The sequence below is a fragment of the Panthera onca genome, chromosome B3 (assembly GCF_046562875.1).
Source record: "Panthera onca isolate mPanOnc1 chromosome B3, mPanOnc1 haplotype 2, whole genome shotgun sequence".
NCBI lineage: Eukaryota > Metazoa > Chordata > Mammalia > Carnivora > Felidae > Panthera > Panthera onca.
The window spans coordinates 138,158,294-138,184,884 of record NC_138344.1 but is presented as its reverse complement, the minus strand read 5'-3'; the positions used below and the strand labels follow the sequence as shown (position 1 = coordinate 138,184,884).

The 26,591-nt window shown below is 41.5% G+C and overlaps 1 protein-coding gene across 8 annotated transcripts; it reads right to left on the bottom strand.

Moving 5' to 3' along the window:
* Positions 1-1,723: 1,723 nt before the first annotated feature.
* Positions 1,724-26,510, bottom strand: GSKIP (GSK3B interacting protein). 8 transcript variants are annotated; one of them, XM_078447871.2, is made up of 5 exons: positions 26,414-26,510; positions 10,685-10,745; positions 9,799-9,984; positions 5,622-5,880; positions 1,724-3,446 (listed from the first exon to the last, which is right to left on the bottom strand). In XM_078447871.2, exons 4-5 carry the CDS (start codon positions 5,877-5,879, stop codon positions 3,285-3,287), a joined length of 420 nt encoding a protein of 139 aa, XP_078303997.1. In that variant the 5' UTR covers position 5,880; positions 9,799-9,984; positions 10,685-10,745; positions 26,414-26,510; the 3' UTR covers positions 1,724-3,284. The 8 variants fall into 8 exon arrangements, with proteins under 8 accessions (XP_078303997.1, XP_078303996.1, XP_060476688.1 ...); XM_078447870.2 differs by having other exon boundaries at positions 9,823-9,984; XM_060620705.3 differs by lacking the exon at positions 9,799-9,984 and adding an exon at positions 6,585-6,684.
* Positions 26,511-26,591: the final 81 nt, after the last annotated feature.

Sequence of the window (26,591 nt, the reverse complement as noted above, 5' to 3'; positions counted from 1 at the left end):
TGCATTATCTGTGAAGCGCAATAAAATAAGTAAGCCTGCAGCGACTGAGTTCAGGTGACGCTGTGTCACTGGATGGGGACAGTTGGTGGAGACGGAAGACGGGGTTCTGACCCCACGCGTGCTCACGGGTGGACTGCTGAGCAAGGCCCTCCCTCTGTCCACGTCTCGGCCAAGCCATCCCCAAAACAAAGGGGCCGAGGGCACAGTTCGGAGGTCCGTGTGGCACACGTCAGGATCTGTGTTTCACCCCGTTCCCCGGGACAAACAGCACATCCTGGGTGTTTGAACACCAGACACGGAAGAGCGCGGTGTGATGGAGGCGGCTAAGGACACCACTAGCGGCCGATTCACTGCTGACCTGGAGGAAAGGTGGGAGGAAGGCTGTCGTCCTGGGCAAGGGGTGGGCGGGCACTGTCCGGGCTTCGCAGTCAAGCTGCCTCTTCAAGGGTCCTGCGAGTGAGCACGATGCAGTGCAGCTTGGTGCTTTCGAGAGGAAAAGGTTCTTCGGCCGCTGAAGCACCATCCAGATCTCGCCGACTTATCGCCTAGAAGCTAATGAAGAAACTGTGAAAAAGTATGAAGACGACGACGAAAATTACCTATCTTATCACCTACTGATAGCTCGTGTTAACACTGCAGAACATTTTATTCTTCCCGTGAGTTGTTCGAAAACAGATCATAGTTTTAGATCTTTTTTTCACGTGGTATAGTTTTTTCCCGTTGCCATTTTTTTTCATTATTTTTTGAAGTTCATTTTTGAGAGCGCATGAGCAGGGGGAGGGGTTGAGGTGGGGAGGGGTGGACAGAGGAACTGAAGGGGGGCTCTGTGCTGACAGCAGAGAGCCTGATGTGTGGCTCGAACTCACGGATTGTGAGATCATGACCTGAGCCGAAGTGGGATGCTCCACTGACTAGCCACCCAGGCACCCCTTTCTTCATGATTTTTAACGGCCGCACATTTTTCCATCAGGAGGACGTAGCATAACAACCACTTTTTAGAGCCTTTCCAATGTTTCGTTATAGAAAATGAGTATCCTTGTAGTGTATCTTCTGCTGAATCACTTCCCTATGCTAGATAGCTAAGATACTACCAGTCCATAAGTTAAAAGCTTTTTATAAAGGCTCTATTACCTGTGTTTTCCACAAAGGTTTCAATATACCCTCTGATAGAATGTAAGAGTGCCCCTCACTAAATCCTTATTGAGATGATTATATTTAAATAAGAGAAGTTATCAAATTATTAGGTGAAATACACAGCTAACCCTATTTTCCTTTCTTGAATTACTGGTCAGGTTGAATATCTTTCAAGTGGTTCCTGAACATCTATATATTTTCCGGAGTTGTCTGATCATATTATATGCCCACTGTTCCCTTTTTTTCTTGTTGACTTGTAAGAGTTACTTATTTAGAGGTTTTTCTTTTTTTCCTCCCCCTTTTTGGGGGAGTGAAATCAAGGCTTCCTTTATCTTTTACTTGTTACTTTATTTGTCTTACTAAATTCTTTAAACAACCTAGATGAAATAGTTTTAGTGTCTGTATAGCTTTATTAATGTCTTCTCTCTCTGTTCCTCTTTCATAATAATAAAAAGAGCAAATCACTTGACAACAAAATGTAACAATATGGAATTCAAAAATGGACACACAAGCTCCTGGAACCAGCCACTTATCACAAAACGGACAATGTCAATTTTCGAACATACAATCACTTTTGTTCATACTTAGCTCAGAATGAGTAAACAGAATTTTATTCAAACTTTACAAATCTCCTTTACATTTATTTAGCCTGAGAGTAAGCGTGAGAAAATCCGACCTGCAGTTGGACTTCACTGCCCAAACAGTTAGCATCTGAAAATAAAGTTGTGAATGAACACGCATTTAGCGAACGTAGCTAGAGCCTTGCGGTGACCTTTGACGATGAATACTGATACAAACCAAACTTCAATCTGGTCTACATGACCTTCAGAGCCTAAAAGTACCTATTGCCTAATCACGATTCAAAAAGGTCCGCAGATGACAAATTACGGAGGTGCGTCCAGATGCAGAATGTAGTTCGACATTTCCACGGCTGCTGCTTTAGATTGCTACTACAAAGTCGACTCCCCGATCCTTCGTATCCCACGTGTACTTGAAACCATGTAGCAGCATGGCACAGTTTCTTTTTATGAATATCAGTACCTGTAATCAAATATAAAAACCGAGTCTCCCTCTTTTAAATATTAAGCTTCTGAATGTTCCATTCATCCTTTGGTTTCAAACCCACACGATGCACTCACATTACATTCAGATTTAGCATGGAGACAGCACACTGTGCATCTGTTGGGAAAGGGCGGGGGGTGGGGGGAGCTGCGGGGATACCAGAGCACTGCGTTAGAGAAAGCAAACGTAGAAGCAAAAATACTTTCTGAATATATACTGTACATTATGTAAACAAACATTCATAATAAGAATCAACACAGGCCAAAATATTGTCTTCTAGGACATCAGAATCTTCATCCTTTTCAATCACACACACACTGAAGATGTTTTTTTGTTAAGAAAAATGGAGCCTGTTCCTATATTTGCTTATGTGCTTCAATATCTTGGAAAGAAGTGATTACTACATTCATTTGCTAACGGTTTGTCCTCTTAGTTGGCTGGCTGTTGCAAACAAGGAATACAGAACTATCATTTCAGTACCTGTTTTCCATTTAATACTAGCGAAGTAATATATATAATTAATTCATCGTTATCAGTCCATATTAGTAATATAAATAGATTAGGTGAAGCAGTGAATTCCAAAATTTGTGCAGGGGAAACTAGTTGATAATTTGTTTCCGATAAGGCTAGTAGCAAAATAATTACTACAAAGTCAGTCCAAGCTAGTAGCAGACCCCTGATTCAGCAAGCTGAATCAAAGTCTGAAGTTAGGTCATTTTAATTCCTGTCTATTACTGTGCAAACCTAGAATTTCCTATGTAAAAGACAGTGCTGGCAGCATTGAAATCCTGAAACAACAGAATGAAATACTGATTAGGTTTTGAAATGCAGAGATACTATATGAAGAAATTTGAAGGTCTTAATGATGGTGTCACAGCAATGGCCTCAGGATTCCCTTAATGAATCCAAAACTAAGAAAGAGAATCCATTAGTCAATAATAATATGAGTCAAAAGCCCAAATTTGAAGCAAGAAATGACAGACCTAAAACCAAAGATGCATTTTCTACTATGACAATATGTAAGAATTTCAAGCTTTATGTCAACATTTTGTACCAGCAGCAGCCCCCTCTAGAAGGAAAAAGCTTAGTCATGACTGTCCATCCCTTTTCAAAGCTTCCAGTCTTTGAAGGAGTGCGTTTCCAAATGCTTCCCGGTAGGCAGGGCTGAGGGTATCCAGCAAAGAGTAGACTGTTTCATGATAGGGGGTGTGTAAGTGATCGTCCACTTGGTCAAAAGCATAGCCTACCACCTACAAGAGAAATGCAACAGTGAATTAAAGAACCAGACTTCATCTCGGTACAGAAAGCAAAAACCAAGTGTTTACACAGGTCATTCCCCAACGACATGACTTCTCAATCAATAGTCAGAATATGCAGATTTCTTTTTTAAGTTTTATTTCATCTTATTTGAGAGACAGAGACCGTGTGATGGGGGAGGGGCAGAGAGAGGGAGGGAGAGTATCTCAAGCAGGCTCCGCGCTGCCAGCACCAGAGTGCGATGCAGGGCTCGATCTCACGAAACCGTGAGATCGCGATCTGAGCCGAAACCAAGAGTTGGACGCTTAACCGACTGAGCCACCCGGGTGCCCCTAGAATATGCATATTTCTAATCAGTCTGAAACATGGGAACACCACCAGCTTTAAAATGCCCTCTTTATCATTCTTTTCTCAAAATGTAAAAGTTTAATTTACCTACTCCTGATCCTAAAAAGGAATGTAGAAAGCTACACAGAACCAGTATTTCATTTTCATAGACTGGACCGTCCTTCTATTTAATCCCACATATATTAAGGATCATTAATTAAAGGCACATCATAGATAATATATATATCAGTCTATATTTTAAAGATTTACAAAAATTATTTTTCACTTATTTCTTTTTCAAACATTTTTAAAAGATCTTATCTTTAAAGAATCTCTATTGATCATGCTTTACAATTAGTTACATTACGAGTTTAACGTTATAAGCACATTACTTATCTGTCAGGGAAACAAGTGCTCAGCCCTGTGAGATAAAAGGGAATGCTATTCTCTGTGTGCGTTGTCTTTAAACACAATGAGAGCTTTTTTCCCCAACAAGATGAATCCGGGTTCACCAGCACAGGGTAGGGGGAAATCAATTTAGTTTTTGTTGACTTGACCAAAGCGTGTGAATTCCGTATATGAACTCTAATTTTTTATGGCATCTACTCAAGTCATAGAAGATGCAAGTTTATGTTGGAAGTGGCACTGTTTTTGCTTTAAATAAAAGGCAGAGGCAGGCATCTACAGACCACGAGTCACCCCTCTTCAGAACCGCCGGGCCGCAGCACCGTCTGCTTGGATTACAGTTCCGTTTGCCCCTCTCTTCCTTGCTAGATGGTAGTTTTCCTAGTGGATGGGGATCATGTCTTACTCATGGTTTGATTTTCAATTCCTGACACAGGACAGATGCTCAGTAACTTAACTGAGTAAAAGTGCAAAAACAAATATTTGGATACCTATGTGCCAGGTTTGTAAGTGATCTAGACCTTTCTGCAAGCTATTCATATAATCATCCCCCCATCCTCTTTAGTTTTCTTACCCCTCCCTCCCTTCCTTCCTTCCTCCCTCCCTCCCTCCCTTCCTTCCTTTCCTTCCTTCCTTCCTTCCTTTTCTAGTCTCTAGGTTATAAAGAAGCAAGGACTCAGAGAGGCAGAATGACTCACCCAAGATGACTCAAATTCACACTGGGTTCTCACTCTGATCAGAATCCTTCCTACCTTCACACCATCACCTTGGAATTAATCCATGTAAGATCACATTAATTTATGCAGGGTCATGTATCTCTACTCTTCATTTGCCTATTTCTGTTGTTTTTTTTTTTTAAGTTTATTTATTGAGGGAGCGAGCAAGCGAGCACGTGAGCAGGGGAGGGGCAGAGAGAGTGAGAGGGAGAGACAGAGTCCCAAGCAGGCTCCACGCCCAGCACAGAGCCTAATGCAGACCTCAATCCCACGACCCTGGGATCATGACCTGAGCCGAAATCAAGAGTCAGATGCTCAACAGACTGAGCCACCCAGGTGCCCCAGAAGAGACATTTTATGAGAGGTGGGGAAAGGTCCTCTTAACACAATGATCGCAAAACTCATCCAGTGTAGAGAATGCCTGATTTTGGCGGGCATATTTAGCTACAGACAAGAAATAAGTTACTTTGGGGGGGTGATGATCAAAGCAAAGTAACACTCTGCAAATCAAATGGCTTTTCTTTTTCAAAAAATCCAATTTCCCCATGTTGACCCAAAGACTTTAGAATCAGTAAGAATTCGTAGGGAAAAAAGTTTCCTTACAAAAATCTTGGAGCTGCTGAGTGTCCTCAGTTAGCACCCCTCCCGCTCCCCGACCCCTAAAGCGGTAAAGACGGCAATAAATTTTTTTTTTTTTCCCTAAAAAGAAAGGTGACTTACCCTGAGCCCTGCTTCAGTCAGCTCCAGGCAGTATCTGTTCCTCTCTCTTGTTTCCACATTGATATAGGCCACATCATCTGCACAGCGCAAGTTTTTTGAGACAAACATGTTGTTAACAGCAAAGAGAACATCGTTGACAACTGCTTCAGCTTCTAGCTTCATATCTTTCATATCAGCTTCTTCAAAACCATTAAGCTGCGCATCTTCTTCAAATCCTGACATGCTACTTAGCTCCATGGGATTACAGTCTGTTTCCATTCTGCAAAGAAGCAGATATAAAACGTGTTTACAGATGGACATGCTAAATATTATTGCTTGATGAAAAGTAGCTACGGCCCAATAGAAAACGGTAATGAATTAGTAACAACTTTTAGGGAAAATACTGTCTAAAACCATTTTTGGGGGGCGCCGGGGTGGCTCAGTCGGTTAAGTGTCCGACTTCGGCTCAGGTCACGATCTCACGGTTCGTGGGTTCGAGCCCCGCGTGGGGCTGTGTGCTGACAGCTCAGAGCTTGGAGCCTGCTTTGGATTCTGTGTCTTCCCCTCTCTTTGCCCCTCCCCCTCTCGCTCTGTCTCTCAAAAATGAATACACGTTAAAAAAATTTAAAACCATTTTTGATTGTTTTTCACAGACATGTACAGATTTAAAAAAAAAAAAAAAAAGACCTAGGTTTTCCACTCCTCCCCCACAGTGACACTAATTCAGAATATTAGTTTTTAGCTATTTCAAACAATGTCTCAATAAAAATCCTAGTACATTCTTCTTTCTAATGTGTAATAATTTTTCTAGTGTAGGTATTTAAAATTGGAATTGCTGAGTCAGAGTGTATGCTCATTTTAACTTTCAACAGACTGCTGATTCACCTTCAAAAAACAGGCTGTACTCATTTATACCCTGTGAATAGAATATGAGGGACTATACTCTTTTTCACTACCCTCTTGACAATCTTTTCTAATATTTACCCATTTGAGAGGCAGAATGAGGCCTCAGTGAGTATATACTTTTTCGATGAAACATCTTTCTGAATATTTACAGGGTATTCTTAGTTCCGAGATCATACAGCTGTAAAAAACAGAAATGGAAATGAACTCAGCTCGTCTCTGAAATCAGAATACAAATTCTGACCCACTACACTACACTACTCTCAATAGCTCCTTTTATGACTTTTGGATTTGGGGTTTTAAGAAGGCCTTCCCCATCGGATGATCACATTTTAAAAACCTCTTAAGCACTCTTCTGAGCTCTCATTCTCTGTATGTGTAGTTAATTCTCTGATCCAGCTGGAATTTATTTTGTGTAGCTTTATTTTTGAAATGGATGGCTTACTGTCCCAACAACATTTACTGAATGACTCATGTTTTCACCACTTCTTTGAACTGATCCAAAGATTATAATTTGAAAAATATTATTTCTCAGGCGAACTCAATCCAACATTACTGCCGGCTGCTATGTAGTTCTAGCTTCTCTTCTGTGACTGGGGTAGCAGTGAGTATTGTTAAAATTTGAAATACACAAATGAGAAAAGATAATGAATGTCAGATTGCGTTGGAACGTAGGGAGGCTTCTTTAGAAGAAAATAGGGTTTCTTTTTACCCGCAGGCTTTAAAAGTCAGTTAAGATTTCATTTCTCTGAGCTAGAATAAGCATCCATTGTCCTGAATATAGTGTGATTGATTCTCCAACTTGTTATGAATATTTATATAATTTTTCTACTATCTTAAAAATTCCAGCTCTTTTTCTACAGGTACCTCAATTGTGGATGTCAGAAATGATAATCATCACATAAAAAAGATGTTTATATGAGAAATCTTGACAAGCTTTTAAAGCAAAAGTCTAAATCATTGTAATTAGGACTTTAATGATGGAGAAAGATGAAGAATCCAACAGCAGAATGAAGACATCCTCACAGGTCAATAAAGTTAGTCATCCAACTGTTCTGTAATAATTATCACCAGTGGACAAAAAAGACACAACTTTCCTAACTACAATCTTTTAGAAGAGTTTTTCCTAGAATGTCTTTACATGATGCATAAAATAGACATGTTCAGAACTGCTGGTGATGATATATATACATGAAAACGATACATGTTAGTATTGAAGCAGTATTCAAGATATTACAATTTTATCTTTTGTTGTTTTTAACAGGTTCTTGCTTTATCGATACACTTTCCTTTTCCTAACAACACTTCCTTCTCCTACCTGAGTCAGGTAACCAAGCAACATGAGTGAGACTGACTCCAGTCCTGGCTAAAGACTGTCCTAATCAATGCATGAATTCTTTCTAGTCACTTCAATCCAGAACAGTTTGAGCGCACAGCCCCAGTTGCTCCCGGTGGCCATCCTGAGACAGGAAACTAGCCCAAGCAGGATCCTGACAGTGGGGAAGAACAGAGCTAAGAGATACAGAGGGAAATGGGGCCAAAGTCCTGACAGCTGTCCGACCTTCACATTTTCAGTTACTGAATCCAACAATTTCCCATTCTTTACAGGCAACTGAAAGCATCCTAACTGATATACAAGTCTACACAAAATGAAAAGCAGTGACTGATCTAGCTTGTCAACGGTTTTTTATATTCATTTGTTATTTATTTGGGGGTGGGGGGAAGGGGCCGAGAGGGAGAGACAGAGAAAGAGAATCCCAAGCAGGCTCCATGCTAAGCATGTGGGGCTCAATCCCACGAACCGTGAGATCATGACCTGAGCTGAAATCAAGAGTTGGATGCTAAACTGACTGAACCACCCAGGTGTCCCTAGCTCTTCACTGGTTTTATAAAAGTAAAGAGATTTTAAAAATGGGGCCTTCGGATCGAGTCTTGCGAGCCTTGCATCGGGCTCCGCACTGACAGCACAGAGACTGGGATTCTCTCTCTCCCTCTCTTTTTGTCCCCACCTTGCGCATGCATGTGCTCTTTCTCAAAATAAATAAACTTTAAAAAAATAAAAAAATTAAACTCTGATATTTTTGTGCCTGTCACACAGAAAGTGCCTAATAAAAGCTCTGTAAAACGTGAATAGAAGTATGCATCTGTATTAGCTTCCTATTTCTAATGTAACAAATTACCGCAAATCTAGTGGCTTAAAACAACACGCTTCTTTTCCTATAATTCTGAAGGAGTGAAATCTAAAATCCAGGTATCAGCAGGGATGCAATACTTCTGGAACCTTCAAAGGAGAATCTGTTTTCTTGTCTTTTCTAGCTTCTAGAAGTTGGTGGTATTCCTTGGCTCATGGTCCCTTCCTGTACCTTCAGAACACATCACTCCACCCTCTGGTTCTGCAGTGACACCTTCCTTTCCTGACTCTTGACATGGGCCCCCCTCTTACAAGGAGCCTTGTACTTACACTGGGCCTACTCGGACAATCAAGGATACGTCCCAGACCCACGGCCCTAGAGTTAATCAAACCTGCAAAGTTCCTTTTATCATATAAGGTAACATATTCAGTTTCTGGTGATTAAAACACGGACATCTTTGGGGGCCATTATTCTGTCCACCACAGTGTCTGTACCCTATTGGCAGGAAAGGAGTATGAAGATAGTCAAAGAGACTTCATTTTCTGACTTTCTTTTTTGGAAGTTATAATTTATTTTTAATACACACACTGGATGGGCGATATAAAGTACTAGGCAGTTTCCATGGTTCTCTTAAAAGAAGGCTCAGAGCACCTGCCAAGCTCAGTGCTTTCTTTGGAAAGGTTCCTTAATTACAGGCTCATGCTTTGTACTCTGTCACTCCGGGACCATGATCGCAGCAAAATACCGGGGATGGTGTTTCAATGAAAGGTACCATCTCGAGGCTGGCAAGGGGTTTATAAAGTATCCTGGGTCAAGAGCTCTGTCCAACTACTGGACTCCGGATGGTGAGTGGCCTATCCAAACAGATCCTCTCATGAGGAGATTGAACACAGAGCCAAAAAACAGGCAGTCGGTTGGTGGGGACAGTGCAGGAGCTACAGCAGAGAGACCAGGGAGCAACAGGGTGGCTTTATCACCGGGACACTAAGGAAATGGCTTCTGCATTTCTGATTACGCATTCCAGGAACAAAAATACTTTGAGCGACACCTTGGTGTGTGTCTACTTAGACACATATTCTACTACAATTAAAATATTACAAACGCACAAATATGAATTTAAACAGGAGCAGGTAAAATAGGAACTGTAAACTATTTTCTCTTACTTCTCAATGGATTATCTCGTGTACCTGGCTGTGGAGGCCTGCACCACACAGGATGAGGGGATGCATGTCCGTTTCGGTGAAGGGACACTACTGGGATTACTACTGACACCTCGGAGCTGCAGTCTGGTTACCAGAATGGTTCTCTCATCAGTATGAGAACCTGGTAAAAATCTCTGGTTTCCCTTTCTGCAGGCAAAACAATTTATCATCATATAACAAATTCTAGACCCGACAGAATTTTGTGCGATGACAGAAACATTCTTTATCAGCACAGAATAGCTACCAGCAAGCTTGGTTAGAGTGACTGAGCAACTGAATTTCAAATTTTATTTCATTTTCACTCATCTAAGTTTAAATAGTGGTTCCTGTAGCAGACAGCACAGGTATAGAGCTTTATGCATACTCATGAGTAAAATGATTAACATGATTAACTGAGTTTATACTATGGTTGAAAAAAATCAGTAGATAGAAAAGTACTAAAGGAAACTTATTTTATATAGGAGTAGCAAGATTTAGAAATACATGTTAGAAAAAACATTTTGAATCTTAGCTACCCCATGGAGGGTAATTAACCATTTTGTTTCAAATGGTAAAAAGTCATGAATTATTTTTACGTTTTGTGATCTTGTCAATTTAGACTCTACGTTTATTAATTGAATATCGTAATCCACTGTGCATCTATATATCCAGCATTTTTCTAAGCATTAGAATACTAATTAAAGGTTTCTACTGGTAGCTTAGTTTGGGAAATAAGACAAGCACATGAAATACGTACATAAATATTAACGCTACGCACATGCATCATAATTATAACCTAAGAGATGTACTTAATCGTGAGTGGCAGATAATTAGAGAAAGCAATGTTTTTGTCCTACTACAAACTTACCACTAAACTTGTACGAACTTGGGCTGGTCACGTAACCTCACTGGACTCATGGTTTTCTCACCTATAAAATAAGGGAAACAGACAAATTCTTTACTGCTCTTGAGAGCTCTGACATTCTGTGATCTATGATGCAATTGTCATTTATGATGCGGCTTGACTTTGACTCATGGCACAGGTCAGTCAAAACTGGTCTTGAATGAGCACAGATGAAATTATGGGTAAAGCAGAAAGAACCTTAGAGCTGTGAAGAATTCTTCATAGGGAACACAGCATAAGCAAAAATCTGCATGGGGTGTGGCAGGAATTCTGAGGAGACTAGTCTAACTAGTCTAATACACGGACAATGTTAGGAGAGTAATAATAGATACAGATGGCCCAATTTGATGGGTGCTGATACCCAGACACGAAAATTTGATTTTGATATAATAGTTTTAAGCTTTGAGAATGGTAATAACAACGTCTTTATATTTAAAGTGGGTTTCTTTTAGGCAGCATATAGTTTGGTCCTGCCTTTTTATCCAATCTGACAATCTTTACCTTTTAATCGTAGTGTTTAGACCACTTATATTTAACATTACTATAATTATTGATACAGTTATTATTTACCTTGTTTTTTCTTTATGCGATTTATACTCTCTTCCCTTTTCCTTCTTTTTCTGCCTACTTTTGGACTGACCACTTTTTAGGATTCTATTTTATATCGTTTGGTGGCTTATTAACTAGAACTCTTTATGTGTTTTTAGTGGTTACTTTACTCTATACATCTTTAATTATCATCATCTACTTTCAACCTTGAAGTGATATACCACTTCATGTACAGTATAAGAACTTTACAAGAGTATACTATGTAGCCTTTGTGCTATTTTTGTCTTATTTTATTTCTACATGTCAGAAACTTGATAGTACATACTACTTTTGTTTTAAACAGTCAATAATTTTTCAGATATTTAGATAATAAGAAAACAAGTATTTTATATTTAACCAGATAGTTACATCTCTGGTGTTCCACATTCCTTCCTGTTTGTCTACATTTGTGTCTATGATTTGTATCATATTTCTCTGCCTGAACATTTCTTTTAACATTCCTGTAGTGCAGACCCGCTGTTAATAAATTCTTTCAGCTTTTATTTAAGTAAGTCTTCCTTTTACCTTCATTTTTCAAAGATAGTTTTGCTGGGTATAGAATCCTAGGTTAACAGGGCTCCCCCCCCCCCTTCCCTGCCTTTCAAGACTTTAAAGATGTTTCTCTATTTTCTTGCTTATGTGATTTCCTATGAGAAATCTAATGTCACTGTTATCTCTGTTCCTCTTGGTGTAGTTTTCCTTGTTTCTTTTACTTGGGGTTCACTGAGTCTCTTGCATCTGTGGGTTTATATAGTTTTTAACAAATTTGGAAAAATTTGGAAACTCTTTTTTTTTAAGTTTTTATTTATTTGAGAGAGAGTGTGAACATGCATGAGTGGGGGAGGGGCAAAGAGAGGGAGAGAGTGAATCCCAAGCAGGCTCTGCACTATCAGGGCAGAGACAGGCACAGGGCTTCAACTCACAAATCATGAGATCACGGCCTGAGCTAAAACCAAGAGTTGGATGTTCAACCGAATGAACCACCCAGGTGTCCCTTGGCCATTATTTCTTCAAACACTGATCTGTTCCTCCCCTCTTCAGGGACGCCACAATTTAATAAACATTAGTCTAAGTGAAGTTGTCCTACTCCTTTTTTCATGTTTTTAGTCTCCTTCTCTTTGTGTTTCACTTTGAAGAGCTTTTATTGCTATGTCTTCAAATTCACGAATCTTTTCTTTTGCTGTATCCAATCTCTTCAACTTGAGTATTAAAAAAATACATATTTTCCATGTCTCTGCCTAATTTGTTCAGTCTTTTCTCTAGCTTTTTAAACATATGAAATAGAGTTTTAATGTCCCTGTCTACTGATTTGCTATTTCTGGGTTAATTTCAACTTATAGATTTTTCTTACTATAGGTTGTAAACCTAGAGTAAACCTGCTTTGCATGCCTGGTAATTTTTTATCGGATGCCAGACAATGTGTATTTTACCTTGTATGGTCTTGGCTATTTTAATACTCCTATAATTATTATTGAGCATTCTTCTGGGGCATAGTTATCTGGAAACAGCTTGGTCCTTTTGGGTCTTGCTTTTAGACTTTTCAAGGCAGTATCAAAGCTACACTTCACTTCTGGTTAATTTTGACACAACTATAGAGTCAAAAACCTTTCTGAACATTCTGATGTCCTAGGGATTATGAGGTTTTCCATTAAGGGTGATAGGAACAGGAACATCCCTGGTCCCGTCTGAGTTCTGAAAAGTCCTCGAATTCTTTTGGGTAGCTTCCTCACACCTACGTGTTGATCAGCACTCAGCTGCAGGCCGGAGAAGGATCCCCTGTGTATTTCTTGCTTTCTGTGAAGTTCTCTACTTTCTAGTATTCCCCCCTAGCTGGCTTCGCCTTTCTGAACTCCTAGCTCCATATCCTCAATTAAGGGAAGGGAGACTACTGGGCTCCACATGGGCTTCTTCTCCTGGTGCCATGGCTAGAAATTCTCTTGAGGCAATAAGCTGGGGCAATGGGCTCATCTCATTTTTTTTTTTTTTTAATATTTATTTTTGAGACAGAGAGACAGAGTATGAGCGGGGGAGGGGCAGAGAAGAGGAGACACAGAATCTGAAGCAGGTTCCAGTCTCTGAGCTGTCAGCACAGAGCCCGATGCGGGGCTCAAACTCACAGACCTCGAGATCATGACCTTGAGCCGAAGTCGGCCACTTAACTGACTGAGCCACCCAGGCGCCCCTGGGCTCATCTCATTTGTATCTTGTCTCTCAGGGATCAGTGTTCTTCATTGTCTGATGCCCTAAGTCTTAAAAGCCTTTTTCTCCCATATATTTTTGCCCACTTTCTCACTGTTTCAGATAGAAGGGGAAATCTGGACCCTGTCCCTCTGTCTTCGCTACAAGTGCATATCCCAGTAGCCAGTTTTGAGCTAACTTTGTGATCTTATTTCTCAGTTTTTCTTTCAGTGATTTTGGACAATATATATATAAAAGGTTTAAAGTAATCTCTACACCAAACATGGGGGCTCAAACTCATGACCCCAAGGTCAAGAGTCATACTGTCCAGCAACCAAGCCAACCAGGCACTCCTTTCCCATATTACTTTGGATCAGCTTTACCACCTTGCCAGTTCCTTCATTAATGAATTAAATACATTACACAAATTTGAGTATAGTTGACACACGATGTTAGTCTCAGGTATGTAACTTAATGACTTGACAAGTTCATACGTTATGCCGTGTTCACCCTGAGTGTGGCCACCTGTCCTGTTACACAGCTATTACAACATCATTAACTGTATTTCTTAGACTGTGCCTTCTATTCTCATGACTCACTCTATGGAGTTAAATACATTTCTGACACATGCTTACTAAGTTTGTATGAGACTCATGTTTCAAACTTAAAAACCATTGTATTTTGACACTGCAGGTGACCCTTGAACAACATGGGTTTGATATGCATAGTTCCACTTACATGCAGATTTTTAAAATAATGTACTATAAATCTATTTTCTCTTCTTTGTAACTTATTTAGTAATGTCTTTTCTCTGCTGATTGTTAAAAATAAAGCACATAATGCATGCAACATACAAAATATATGCTAACTGTTCATATCATTGGTATGACTTCAGGTCAACAGTAGGCTATTGGTTCAGAGTTTGGGGAGTCAAAAGTTATATCTGGACTTTCAACTACATGGGGGTTGGTGCCTGCATTTTTCAAAGTTGAGCTGTACTTTCAGACTTTTAATTCTTCAAAATTCAGCTCAGACACATTTATTTCAGGATTATGTATCTGATCTCAAGAGAGAGTAAATCACTATGTCCTTCTTCCTTTGCATCAGTATTGCTGCAAGTTTTCATACTTCATTGCAAATCAGGGTCCGTGATGTCTACATCATCGGCACATCTCCCATAAGGCAGATCTTTACCGGATGTATATGTATTTATATACACGTATGTATACACACACACACACACACACACACACATACATATGTATGTGTGTGTGTGTGTGTATATATATATATATATATATATATATATATATATATATACTTAAGTTTATTTATTTATAATCTCTACACCCAACGTGGGGCTCGAACTCACAATCCCGAGATCAAGAGTCACACACTCCACTGACCAAGCCAGACAGGTGCTTCTCACTGAATATCTTCCGAATGAATAAACCAAAGAAAAAACTCTAACTCTCTGCTTCTCAAGCTGTGATACCTGGCCCTGTGACAAGGGGCATACAAAGCCACCGGATAAACACTGTAGACATTCCCCTCAAATACACGTCACTGTTATAGTAACAGTATTAGGTAGCATGATGCAAAATTGCCTAGAACTTTAAAGCACACGGAGGTCTTAAGCCATATCCTCTTCAGGTTATGCCTCCATACCCCTAGAGTTTGCTTCTGATAAAAATATTTTAGTGAAAAATAAAAGAATACTGCTCTAATCTTAGACATTAACTCAAAAGGCTTAAAATTCCAGGCACTGGATCTAGCTAGGGGTATAAAATTAATGAGCAGAGGTGGAAGCTAGTAGAAGGGTAGCAGGTTAGTATCGAGTTAGACCTCTCTAAGTCTTTATATCTCCTCCCACTGCAGTTAGGATACTGTGTTTTGCAAACAGCCAAGGTAATTCTTGATAGCTCTTACTCCATCTGGTGGTATGGTTTTGGAGCTCTGGTAGTGTTTTTGGAAGATGCAGGAAACTGGTCATCAAGATATTGATTACTAAGGCCTTTATTCCCAACCTCTTAACTTTTTATCTTCTACTTTTTCTATGGCAAAAAGGAAATATATTATGTTTGCAATAAGACAAACCTGTTTTGAAAACATGATATATTGGGAAGTACAAGGTATAGAAGCGGAAACATTCTTCTTAGAGAAGCTAAGCTGTTGAGATAGTTAAAGTAACTGGTAGCTTGAGAGGTTTGAATTTATCTGCACTTCAAACAAGTGTTTTGAAAGTAAAGATGAATAAAGTTGATTCATTATAATTAGCAACATTCAGGAATCAGCCAAAGCTAGTTTAATCTTTGTTTTCTGTTAACACATAACACTTTGTGTGTTTTCTAAGATATATGTGTGTTTTGAAATTAAAATCAGAATCACTTATAGTATTACAAATATACAGAATTTTATTAAAAAATATTTTTAATGTTTGTTTATTTTTGAGAGAGACAGAGAGACAGAAAGCAAGTAGAGGAGGGGCAGAGAGAGAGAGGGCGACACAGAATCTAAAGCAGTCACCAGGCTCTGAGCTGTCAGCACAGAGCCCGAAGCGGGGCTCGAATTCCAGAACCATGAGATCATGACCTGAGTTGGACACTTAACCGACTGAGCCACCCAGGCACCCCCATGGTATTTGCAATTCAAATGAAAATGGCCTATTTTTCCATTTGTACACTGATTTATAAAATTACTCTGCACCCCATTTCCAACAATGGCAGAGACACATATACACAACTGAGTAATAACGAATCAAGCCAACAGAATCGTACGGTACTTTTGCTGATTATGGAGGGAGCTAACAGTGAAGAAATACACAGATAGCATTAATTTGAGAGGCCTTTTAAACTGCAAATAAGCGGAGAAGATGGTGGCATAGGAGGACGCTGGGCTCACTGCGTTCTGCTGATCCCCTAGAGTCCACCCACATTGGCCTAAATAACCCAGAAAACCGGCAGAAGACTAGCAGAACAGACTCTTTGGAGCCAGGCGCAGACGAGAGGCCCACGGAAGAGGGTAGGAAGGGCGGAGAGGCGGTGCGTGCTCCACGGACTGGTGGGAGGGAGCCGGGGCGGTGGAGGGGCAGGCCGCCTGGCCGGGCGGAGCCCCCCAGTCTGGCCTGCAAAAGCAGAGGGGCCGGCCTAAGTGAGTTCTGACAGCCAGCGGGACTTAACATCTGAAATGTTAAAAGTCAACAGCTCTACTCAGAGAGCGGGAGGGCAAGAGGACACTGGGAGGGAGAGGTGTTGAGCCCCGGAAGACAGAGCTCAGCTAGGCGGGGAACAAAGACGCTGGTCAGCGCCATCTCCCCCTCCCATCCCCCAGCCGAAATCCCAAAGGGAACCAGTTCCCGTCACTGACCTTGCTTGCACGGCGCAAACACCCAACACTGCTTCTGTGGATCCATCCCTCCGAGGGGTCTGCCTCCCTCCCAGGGCTGGAGGGCCCCTCCCGCAGGGGACCACCGAGGGCAAAGCAAACTGAGTCTGCCCCTCCTGCCCCTGTGCACCTGCGGATCCACCCCGGCTAATACGCCAGATCCCATTCAAAGCAGCACCACAAGCCTGGCAGTGTGCAAGTGGCCCAGACAGGGGCCACACCACTCCACAGTGAGTCCTGCCCCTGGGAGAGGGGAAGATAAGGTAGACACCAGTCTGACTGTGGCCCCAGCGGTGGGCTGGGGACAGACATCGGGTCTGACTGCGGCCCGCCCACCAACACAAGTTACTCCGGACCACAGGGGAAGTGCCTTGCGGTTCCGCCACCCCAGGGACTACCCAAAATGACGAAACAGAAGAACTCTCCTCAAAAGAAACTCCAGGAAGTAGCAACAGCTAACGAATTGATCAAAAACGATTTAAGCAATATAACAGAACAAGAATTTAGAATAATGGTCATAAAATTAATTTCTGGGCTTGAAAAAAGTATAGACAGCAGAGAATCTATTGCTACAGAGATCAAGGGACTAAGAAACAGTCATGAGGAACTAAAAAATGCTATAAATGAGGTGCAAAATAAAATGGATGTGACCACAGCTGGGACTGAAGAGGCAGAGGAGAGAATATGTGAATTAGAAGATAAAATTATGGAGACAAAGAGGAAGCTGAGAAAAAGAGAGAGAAAAAAATCCAAGAGTATGAGGGGAGAATTAGAGAACTAAGTGATGCAATGAAATGCAATATCCGTATAATAGGAATTCCAGAAGAGGAAGAGAGGAAGAGAAGAGAGAGAAGAGGAAGAGAGAGAGAAAGGGGCTGAACAAATCATAGCTGAGAACTTCCCTGATCTGGGGAAGGAAAAAGGCATTGAAATCCAAGAGGCACAGAGAACTCCCTTGAGACATAACTTCAATCGATCTTCTGCATGACATAGCATAGTGAAACTGGCAAAATATAAGGATAAAGAGAAAATTCTGAAAGCAGCTAGGGATAAACACGCTTTAACATATAAAGGGAGACCGATAAGACTAGTGACGGATTTATCTACTGAAACTTGGCAGGCCAGAAAGGAATGGCAGGAAATCTTCAATGTGATGAACAGAAAAAATATGCAGCCGAGAATCCTTTATCCAGCAAGTCTGTCATTTAGAATAGAAGGAGAGATAAAGGTCTTCCCAAACAAACAAAAACTGAAGGAATTTGTCACCACTAAACCAGCCCTACAAGAGATCCTAAGGGGGATTCTGTGAGTGAAATGTTACAAGGACCACAAAGTACCAGAGACATCGCTACAAGCATGAAACCTACATATATCACAATGACCCTAAACCCATATCTTTCTATAATAACACCGAATGTAAATAGACTAAATGCTCCAACCAAAAGACATAAGGTATCGGAATGGATAAAAAAACAAGACCCATCTATTTGCTGTCTACAAGAGACTCATTTTAGACCTGAGGACACCTTCAGATTGAAAGTGAGGGGATGGAGAACTATTTATCATGCCACTGGAAGTCAAAAGAAAGCTGGAGTAGCCATACTTATATCAGACAAATTAGACTTTAAATTAAAGGCTGTAACAAGAGGTGAAGAAGGGCATTATATAATAATTACAGGGTCTATCCATCAGGAAGAGCTAACAATTATAAATGTCTATGCCCCGAATACGGAAGCCCCCAAACATATAAAACAATTAATCACAAACATAAGCAACTTTATTGATAAGAATGTGGTAATTGCAGGGGACTTTAATACTCCACTTACAACAAGAATAGATCATCTAGACACAGGATCAATAAAGAAACAAGGGCCCTGAATGATACATTGGATCATATGGACTTGACAGACACATTTAGAACTCTGCATCCCAAAGCAACAGAATATACTTTCTTCTCAAGTGCACATGGAACATTTTCCAAAATAGGTAACATACTGGGTCACAAAACAGCCCTTCATAAGTATACCAGAATTGAGATCATACCATGTACACTTTCAGACCACAATGTTATGAAGCTTGAAATCAACCACAGGAAAAAGTCTGGAAAACCTCCAAAACCATGGAGGTTAAAGAACACCCTACTAAAGGATGAATGGGTCACCCAGGCAATTGAGAAGATATTAAAAAATATATGGAAACAAATGAAAATGAAAATACAACAATCCACCTTGGGATGCAGCGAAGGCAGTCCTGAGAGGAAAATACATTGCAATCCAGGCCTATCTCAAGAAACAAGAAAAATCCCAAATACAAAATCTAACAGCACACATAAAGGAAACAGAAGCAGAACAGCAAAGACACCCCAAACCCAGAAGAAGAGAAATAATAAAGATCAGAGCAGAAATAAACAATATCGAATCTAAAAAAACTGTAGAGCACATAAATGAAACCAAGAGTTGTTTTTTTGAAAAAATAAACAAAATTGATAAACCTCTAGCCAGGCTTCTCAAAAAGAAAAGGGAGATGACCCAAATAGATAAAATCATGAATGAAAATAGAATTATTACAACCAATCCCTCAGAAATCAAAGCAATTATCAGGGAATACTATGAAAAATTATATGCCAACAAACTGGACAACCTGGAAGAAATGGACAAATTCCTAAGCACCCACACACTTCCAAAACTCAAACAGGAAGAAATAGAAAACTTGAATGGACCCATAACCAGTGAAGAAATTGAATCAGTTATCAAAAATCTCCCAACAAATAAGAGTCCAGGACCAGATGGCTTCCCTGGGGAATTCTACCAGACATGTAAAGCAGAGATAATACCTATCCTTCTCAAGCTGTTCCAAAAAATAAAAAGGGAAGGAAAACTTCCAGACTCATTCTATGAAGCCAGCATTACTTTGATTCCTAAACCAGACAGAGACCCAGCAAAAAAAGAGAACTATAGGCCAATATCCCTGGTGAATATGGATGCAAAAATTCTCAATAAGATACTAGCAAATCGAATTCAACAGCATATAAAAAGAATTATTCACCATGATCAAGTGGGATTCATTCCTGGGATGCAGGGCTGGTTCAACATTCGCAAATCGATCAACGTGATACATCACATTAACAAAAAAAAAGAGAAGAACCATATGATCCTGTCAATCGATGCAGAAAAGGCCTTTGACAAAATCCAGCACCCTTTCTTAATAAAAACCCTTGAGAAAGTCGGGATAGAAGGAACATACTTAAAGATCATAAAGGCCATTTATGAAAAGCCCACAGCTAACATCATCCTCAATGGGGAAAAACTGAGAGCTGTCTCCCTGAGATCAGGATGTCCACTCTTACTGCGGTTGTTTAACATAGTGTTGGAAGTTCTAGCAACAGCAATCAGACAACAAAAGGAAATCAAAGCCATCAAAATTGGCAAAGATGAAGTCAAGCTTTCATTTTGCAGATGACATGATATCATACATGGAAAACCTGACAGACTCCACCAAAAGTCTGCTAGAACTGATACATGAATTCAGCAAAGTCGCAGGATACAAAATCAATGTACAGAAATCAGTTGCATTCTTATACACTAATAATGAAGCAACAGAAAGACAAATAAAGAAACAGATCCCATTCACAATTGCACCAAGAAGCATAAAATACCTAGGAATAAACCTAACAAAAGATGTAAAATATCTGTATGCTGAAAACTATAGACAGCTTATGAAGGAAACTGAAGAAGATATAAAGAAAAGGAAAAACATTCCGTGCTCATGGATTGGAAGAATATTGTTAAAATGTCAATACTACCCAAAGCTATCTACACATTCAATGCAATCCCAATCAAAACTGTACCAGCATTCTCCTCAAAGCTAGAAATTTGTATGGAATCACCAAAGGCCCCGAAGAGCCAAAGTAATTTTGAAGAAGAAGACCAAAGCAGGAGGCATCACAATCCCAGACTTTTGCCTCTACTACAAAGCTGTCATCATCAAGACAGCATGGTATTGGCACAAACACAGACACATAGACCAATGGAATAGAATAGAAACCCTGGTACTAGATCCACAAAAGTATGGCCAACTAATCTTTGACAAAGCAGGAAAGAATATCCAATGGAAAAAAGACAGTCTTTTTAACAAATGGTGCTGGGTGAACTGGACAGCAACATGCAGAAGGATGAAACTAGACCACATTCTTACACCATTCACAAAAATAAACTCAAAATGGATAAAGGACCTGAATGTGAGACAGGAAACCATCAAAACCCTAGAGGAGAAAGCAGGAAAAAACCTCTCTGACCTCAGCCGCAGCAATTTCTTACTTGACACATCTCCAAAGGCAAGGGAATTAAAAGCAAAAATGAACTATTGGGACCTCATGAAGATTAAAAGCTTCTGCACTGCAAAAGAAACAATCAACAAAACTAAAAGGCAGCCAACAGAATGGGAAAAGATATTTGCAAATGACATATCGGACAAAGGACTAGTATCCAAAATCTATAAAGAGCTCACCAAACTCCACACCCAAAAAACAAATAATCCAGTGAAGAAATAGGCAGAAAACATGAATAGACACTTCTCTAAAGAAGACATCCGGATGGCCAACAGGCACATGAAAAGATGCTCAACGTCACTCCTCATCAGGGAAATACAAATCAAAACCACACTCAGATACCACCTCACGCCAGTCAGAGTGGCTAAGATGAACAAATCAGGAGACTATAGATGCTGGAGAAGATGCGGAGAAACGGGAACCCTCTTGCACTGTTGGTGGGAATGCAGACTGGTGCAGCTGCTCTGGAAAACAGTGTGGAGGTTCTTCAAAAAATTATAAATAGATCTACCCTATGACCCAGCAATAGCACTGCTAGGAATTTACCCAAGGGATACAGGAGTACTGATGCATAGGGGTACTTGCACCCCAATGTTTATAGCAGCACTTTCAACAATAGCCAAATTATGGAAAGAGCCTAAGTGTCCATCAACTGATGAATAGAAAAAGAAATTGTGGTTTATATACACAATGGAATACTATGTGGCAATGAGAAAGAATGAAATCTGGCCTTTTGTAGCAACGTGGATGGAACTGGAGAGTGTTATGCTGAGTGAAATAAGTCATACAGAGAAAGACAGATACCATATGTTTTCACTCTTATGTGGATCCTGAGAAACTTAACAGAAGACCATGGGGGAGGGGAAGAAGAAAAAAAAAAAAAGAGGTTAGAGAGGGAGGGAGCCAAAATATAAGAGACTCTTAAAAACTGAGAACAGGGGTGCCTGGGTGGCTCAGTCCATTAAGTCTCCACCTTTGGCTCAGGGCATGATCTCACGGTTTGTGAGTTCGAGCCCCATGTCAGGCTCTGTGATGACAGCTCAGAGCCTGGAGCCTGCTTCAGATTCTGTCTCACTCTCTCTCTGCCCTTCCCCTGCTCATACTCTGTCTCCGTCTCTCTCTCTGAAAAACAAATGAACATTAAAAAAAAACTTAAAAAAAAACTGAGAACAAACAGGGTTGATGGGGGATGGGAGGGAGGGGAGGTGGGTGATGGGCATTGAGGAGGGCACCTGTTGGGATGAGCACTAGGTGTTGTATGGAAACCAACTGGACAATAAAGTTCATATTAAAAAAAAAACTGTAAATAAGCATCAGCACTATACCCCCATAAACAACCTTTCCTTTAAAACCAGAAATTACAAATGAAATTCTAAGAAAAATCTCAAATACCAAACGCTTAAAATAAAAATCCCCCCAGCATTAGTTTGTTTCCATGTAATCCTGTAGGTTATGCAGAGGATTTGGTCTACACTTAATATAAAGTACAGTATAAGCAACATAAGAGAAATCAATATCCAAAGAGATATAAAATAGAAAACCTCTCTGCTTTCCATTTCAACTCTGAATTGGCTGTTTACCAGGTTCTGAGCAATATTCCATCGCCAGCACCTTCAAAAAATTGGAATACCTTGCTGGTGCTATCAGTTATTCTGGTAGATTGTGTCACCTTGTATAAAGTTTCCAAAATCATTCGTTATAACATCATACATCAATTATTTAGGAACAAGCTCTTACTTCGTCCGTTGGTATAATCTTTGTGCTATGTTAGTGTTTTGGAGGATTTATGAACTGGTTACCACTAAGTATTTATCACTAAGTTGTTCATTCTCTAATTTAGTAGGCTTTGCTGCGTTTCAACACAAATTTACAGCATCAAAGAGCTGCAAAAAGACTGTGGATTTGTCCTTGATGACAAAACACAGTTCATACATATGACATGATAAAAGAATAGAGGCGGCATGATTTCAAGAGCAGTATATAGAGTTCCTATTTTCACTTTGAGAGTTTGACATTGCAAAAGTCCACAGAGGGCTGGAACGCAGTATCTTAATCATGATTACTTTTAGTTGATTTTCAGCCTGGCAAATCCTCTCAATATGGACAAGAAGTGGCCACTATGGTGCGGTGGTTAAAGGGTCTTGAAAAGGGCAGCAATCTGAGCTCTGCCACTTACTCTGAGACTTGGGGCAAGATACTTGAATCTCTCTAGTCACACAGTCCTTCCTCTCTAAACAGAGCTAACCACAGCCCCTACCTAGAGGGATACCGCAAGTACTAACTGAGTGAGTTTATGGAAAGTGCTTAGCATGGTGCTAAGCTCAGGAAATACTGTCAATTATTATATATTAAAAAGATAGCTAAAGACCTGACCCTGAAACTCAAGCCACTTAACTCTGAGTTTGGCCCTCTTTACACCACGTAAAGTGCCGTGGCCGTTGCTGTCTTGTACAACTCCCAGGACCATGCGATGTGGCAGCCCTACGGCCAATAATCCTACCTCAAGTGCAAGTCTCAAAAGGCCAAGAGCATTTCATCCGCTTTCCTTTTGCTTCACACATTAACACGGATTTCTCTGAAGGATGTACGTAGCTCTGGTATACAGCTTCTAACCTGTCACTTCAAAGCCTTTTACAGAATTCTTAAAAAGTTGACAGTGTTCAGTTGACGGTGTTTCTTCACTTTCCTCATTTAATTAGCACTAGGTGTTAACATTTTGCGATGATGAAAACACGAAAATAGCACTGGGATTTACGGTGAGTTCATAGCCTATTTGAGCTAAAGGTATAATAATGCTATGTCCTAAGACTTAACATTTATGCTGAATTTCTCCTAGAAAACATAGCATGCACAAGGCAACACCCTTAACACTCAAAGGGAGCATGTAAGTTGTACAATTTCCGATTTTTATTTTTCTTTACTGATTGAAATTTCAGGTGTTTCACGGACAGCCTGAATGCAATTCTGTATTCCAAAAGAACTCGCATATCACTCGGACTTGAAAGAAGTCAACTGTATCCATTTGTCAAAAGTGCAGTTCAAATCTTCCAAGGCCTATTCTGATTCCCAGCCAGATGAGATCTCACTTTTTCATCACTTTGTTTATACTCTTTTTATGGCAAACATAATTATTATTCGTACACACATCTTACTTACCATCTTCAAAATACTCCCAGAAACCAACTGCTACTTACTACCTTTACCACTACTACTCTAGTCCAAGCTACTGCCTTCTGTTGCTTGGATTACTGCAATACCTCTCTCTAACTGGTCTGGCTTTTTCTCCTTCGGTCCTCCCACCTCCAGAACGCAGTTAGCATGACCCTGAGGAAAATTAGGCCAGGTTATGTCATTCCTCTTCTCTAACCCATTCACCCACCCCGAGTAAAAGGCCAAAGTCCTTATGGGGCTCTGTAAGACTGCCCACTCTCTAGCCCCCAGCTTCAACTCCCCTTCATTCGCCGCTGATGTTCTCTGAACTCACCAAGCATGCCCTTGCCATAGGGTCTGCACCTGCTGCTCCCCTGCCCCGGGAAACAACTCTTCCAGGTATTCCCATGCCTTGCTTCCCAGTTTTCTCTGTCTCTTTTAAAGCATCACCTTATTGGGGTACCTGGGTGGCTCAGGTCATGGTTTCCTGTTCTGTGAGTTCTAGCCCCGCCCCCTCCCCCCCTAGGGCTCTGTGCTGACAGCTAGGAGCCTGGAGCCTGTTTTGTATTCTGTCTTCCTCCCTCTCTCGGCCTTTCCCCCCGGCTCATGATCTGTCTCTCTTGCTTTCAAAAATAAATTAAAAAGAAAATATTAAAAAAAAATTAAAAAAAAAAACAACCCACCATCTTATTAAATAAGACAGGCCTTCTCTTACCCCTCTAGGTAAAAGTGTTAAATCTCTTCCCTCTTCATTCTTTATATCGCTTTATGTTTTTTCTACAGCACTTACCAGCACAGGGCATATGATATACTATTTCATTACTGTTTCCCTTCCTCTCAGTGAAATGTGAATCTCCATGAGGCCAGACACTTAATCCGTTCACTGCTGTATCCCCAGCACCGAGAACAGTCCCTGGCACATAGCACTCAATAAATCAATACTTACTGAAGAGACTAATGGCCCTTTCACTATAGAACACAGACTCCTTGGATTCTTTTCTACCTTCTCCACATCACCAACTGCGGAGACCTAGATTTAATGGACCCTTAACGAATGTTTTTGAATGAATGAAGAGCAAGGGGAATGAAGTTACTGAGGATGCTTGGGACAGGTCTACACAGAAGGAGGGGAACCAACAATCCAAGCAACTACATATACCAGACAACACTCTGGTTCTCAAATGAAAAGGTGGTTGTGGAAAGGGGCTTTTCCGCTTTCTCATCTGTCAACACTTCCGGGCTGTCTCGGTGTTTCTAAGGCATTTGTGGAACTTACCCACACATCAGTGAAATCTCCTTAAACCGGTCGTCTTCATTCGCTATCCCTAATGAAACCGTTGTGTATCGCGGCTCTGTTTAGGTTCGCCCCCAATTTCAAGCTCGGCTAGTCTGGATCCTAACCCCGGGCATCTGGCCTCCAGGACACCGAACAACCGCACGCAGGCCTTTCGGGGAGGGGGGGGGGGGGTTGACCAAGTTAACGGCCGTCTCGGCCTCTGCAGGAGTTTCCCCCCAAATGAAGGCAGAAATACGATTGCGCAGATTCCCAGAGCAGCACAAGTACTTCGCCCAGGTTTCGGCGGGGTCCGGAGGCTCTGGCATCGGTCAGAGAAAGCAGTTCTGCCCACAGATGCCTCCCAAACTCAAGTTTCCCGGTCGCCGGTGCAGCACACCCCGCACGAAGGCAGCGCTCTGGAAACTGCCAGCCGCTAGCCAAACAGAACCGAGGGCGAAGCTTGGGAAACAATACCTGAAAGAGGCGGGGGACGCATAACTTGCTGACAATGGGCACCGGTCCATACCGGGGGCGGGAAGGACGTGGAGGTGCTGCAGCCCTTCGCGAGGCGCCCGCGGAGCTCGGAGCGCCCGTTTCCGGGGTCGGGGTCCCGGGTGACCGCACGGCCCAGGCCAAACGCACCCTCAGACCCCTGTCAACGCGGCCACCGGGCCCCTTCCGCCGTCGCCCCCCACGGCCCGGCCCGCTGCGTCCCGCTCGCAGGGCCCCAGGGCGGCCCCGAGCCCCTCTCGGCGGCCGCCCGTCCGCATCCGGCCCCGCGACGGCTCACCTGCGCGCGCCCGGCGTCCTCCTCTTCCTCCCTCCCGGGGCTTCTGGAGCGGCCCCGCGGCGCCGTCCCGCCTCCCGCCCTCGCCCCGCCCCCTCGGAGCCGGAACCGCTCCCTTCAGGGCCCTTCTCCCCGCCTCCTTAGCCCTAGTGTGGCGTCACTTCCGCCAGCGACCGGCGGC

Bases quoted from the DNA above. Each gene is read 5' to 3' on its own strand.
- GSKIP (XM_078447871.2), bottom strand. From the start codon at position 5,879: ATGGAAACAGACTGTAATCCCATGGAGCTAAGTAGCATGTCAGGATTT. The intron at 3,447-5,621 runs GTAAGTCACCTT...TTTCTCTTGTAG, and splicing joins TGACTGAAGCAGGGCTCAGG to GTGGTAGGCTATGCTTTTGA.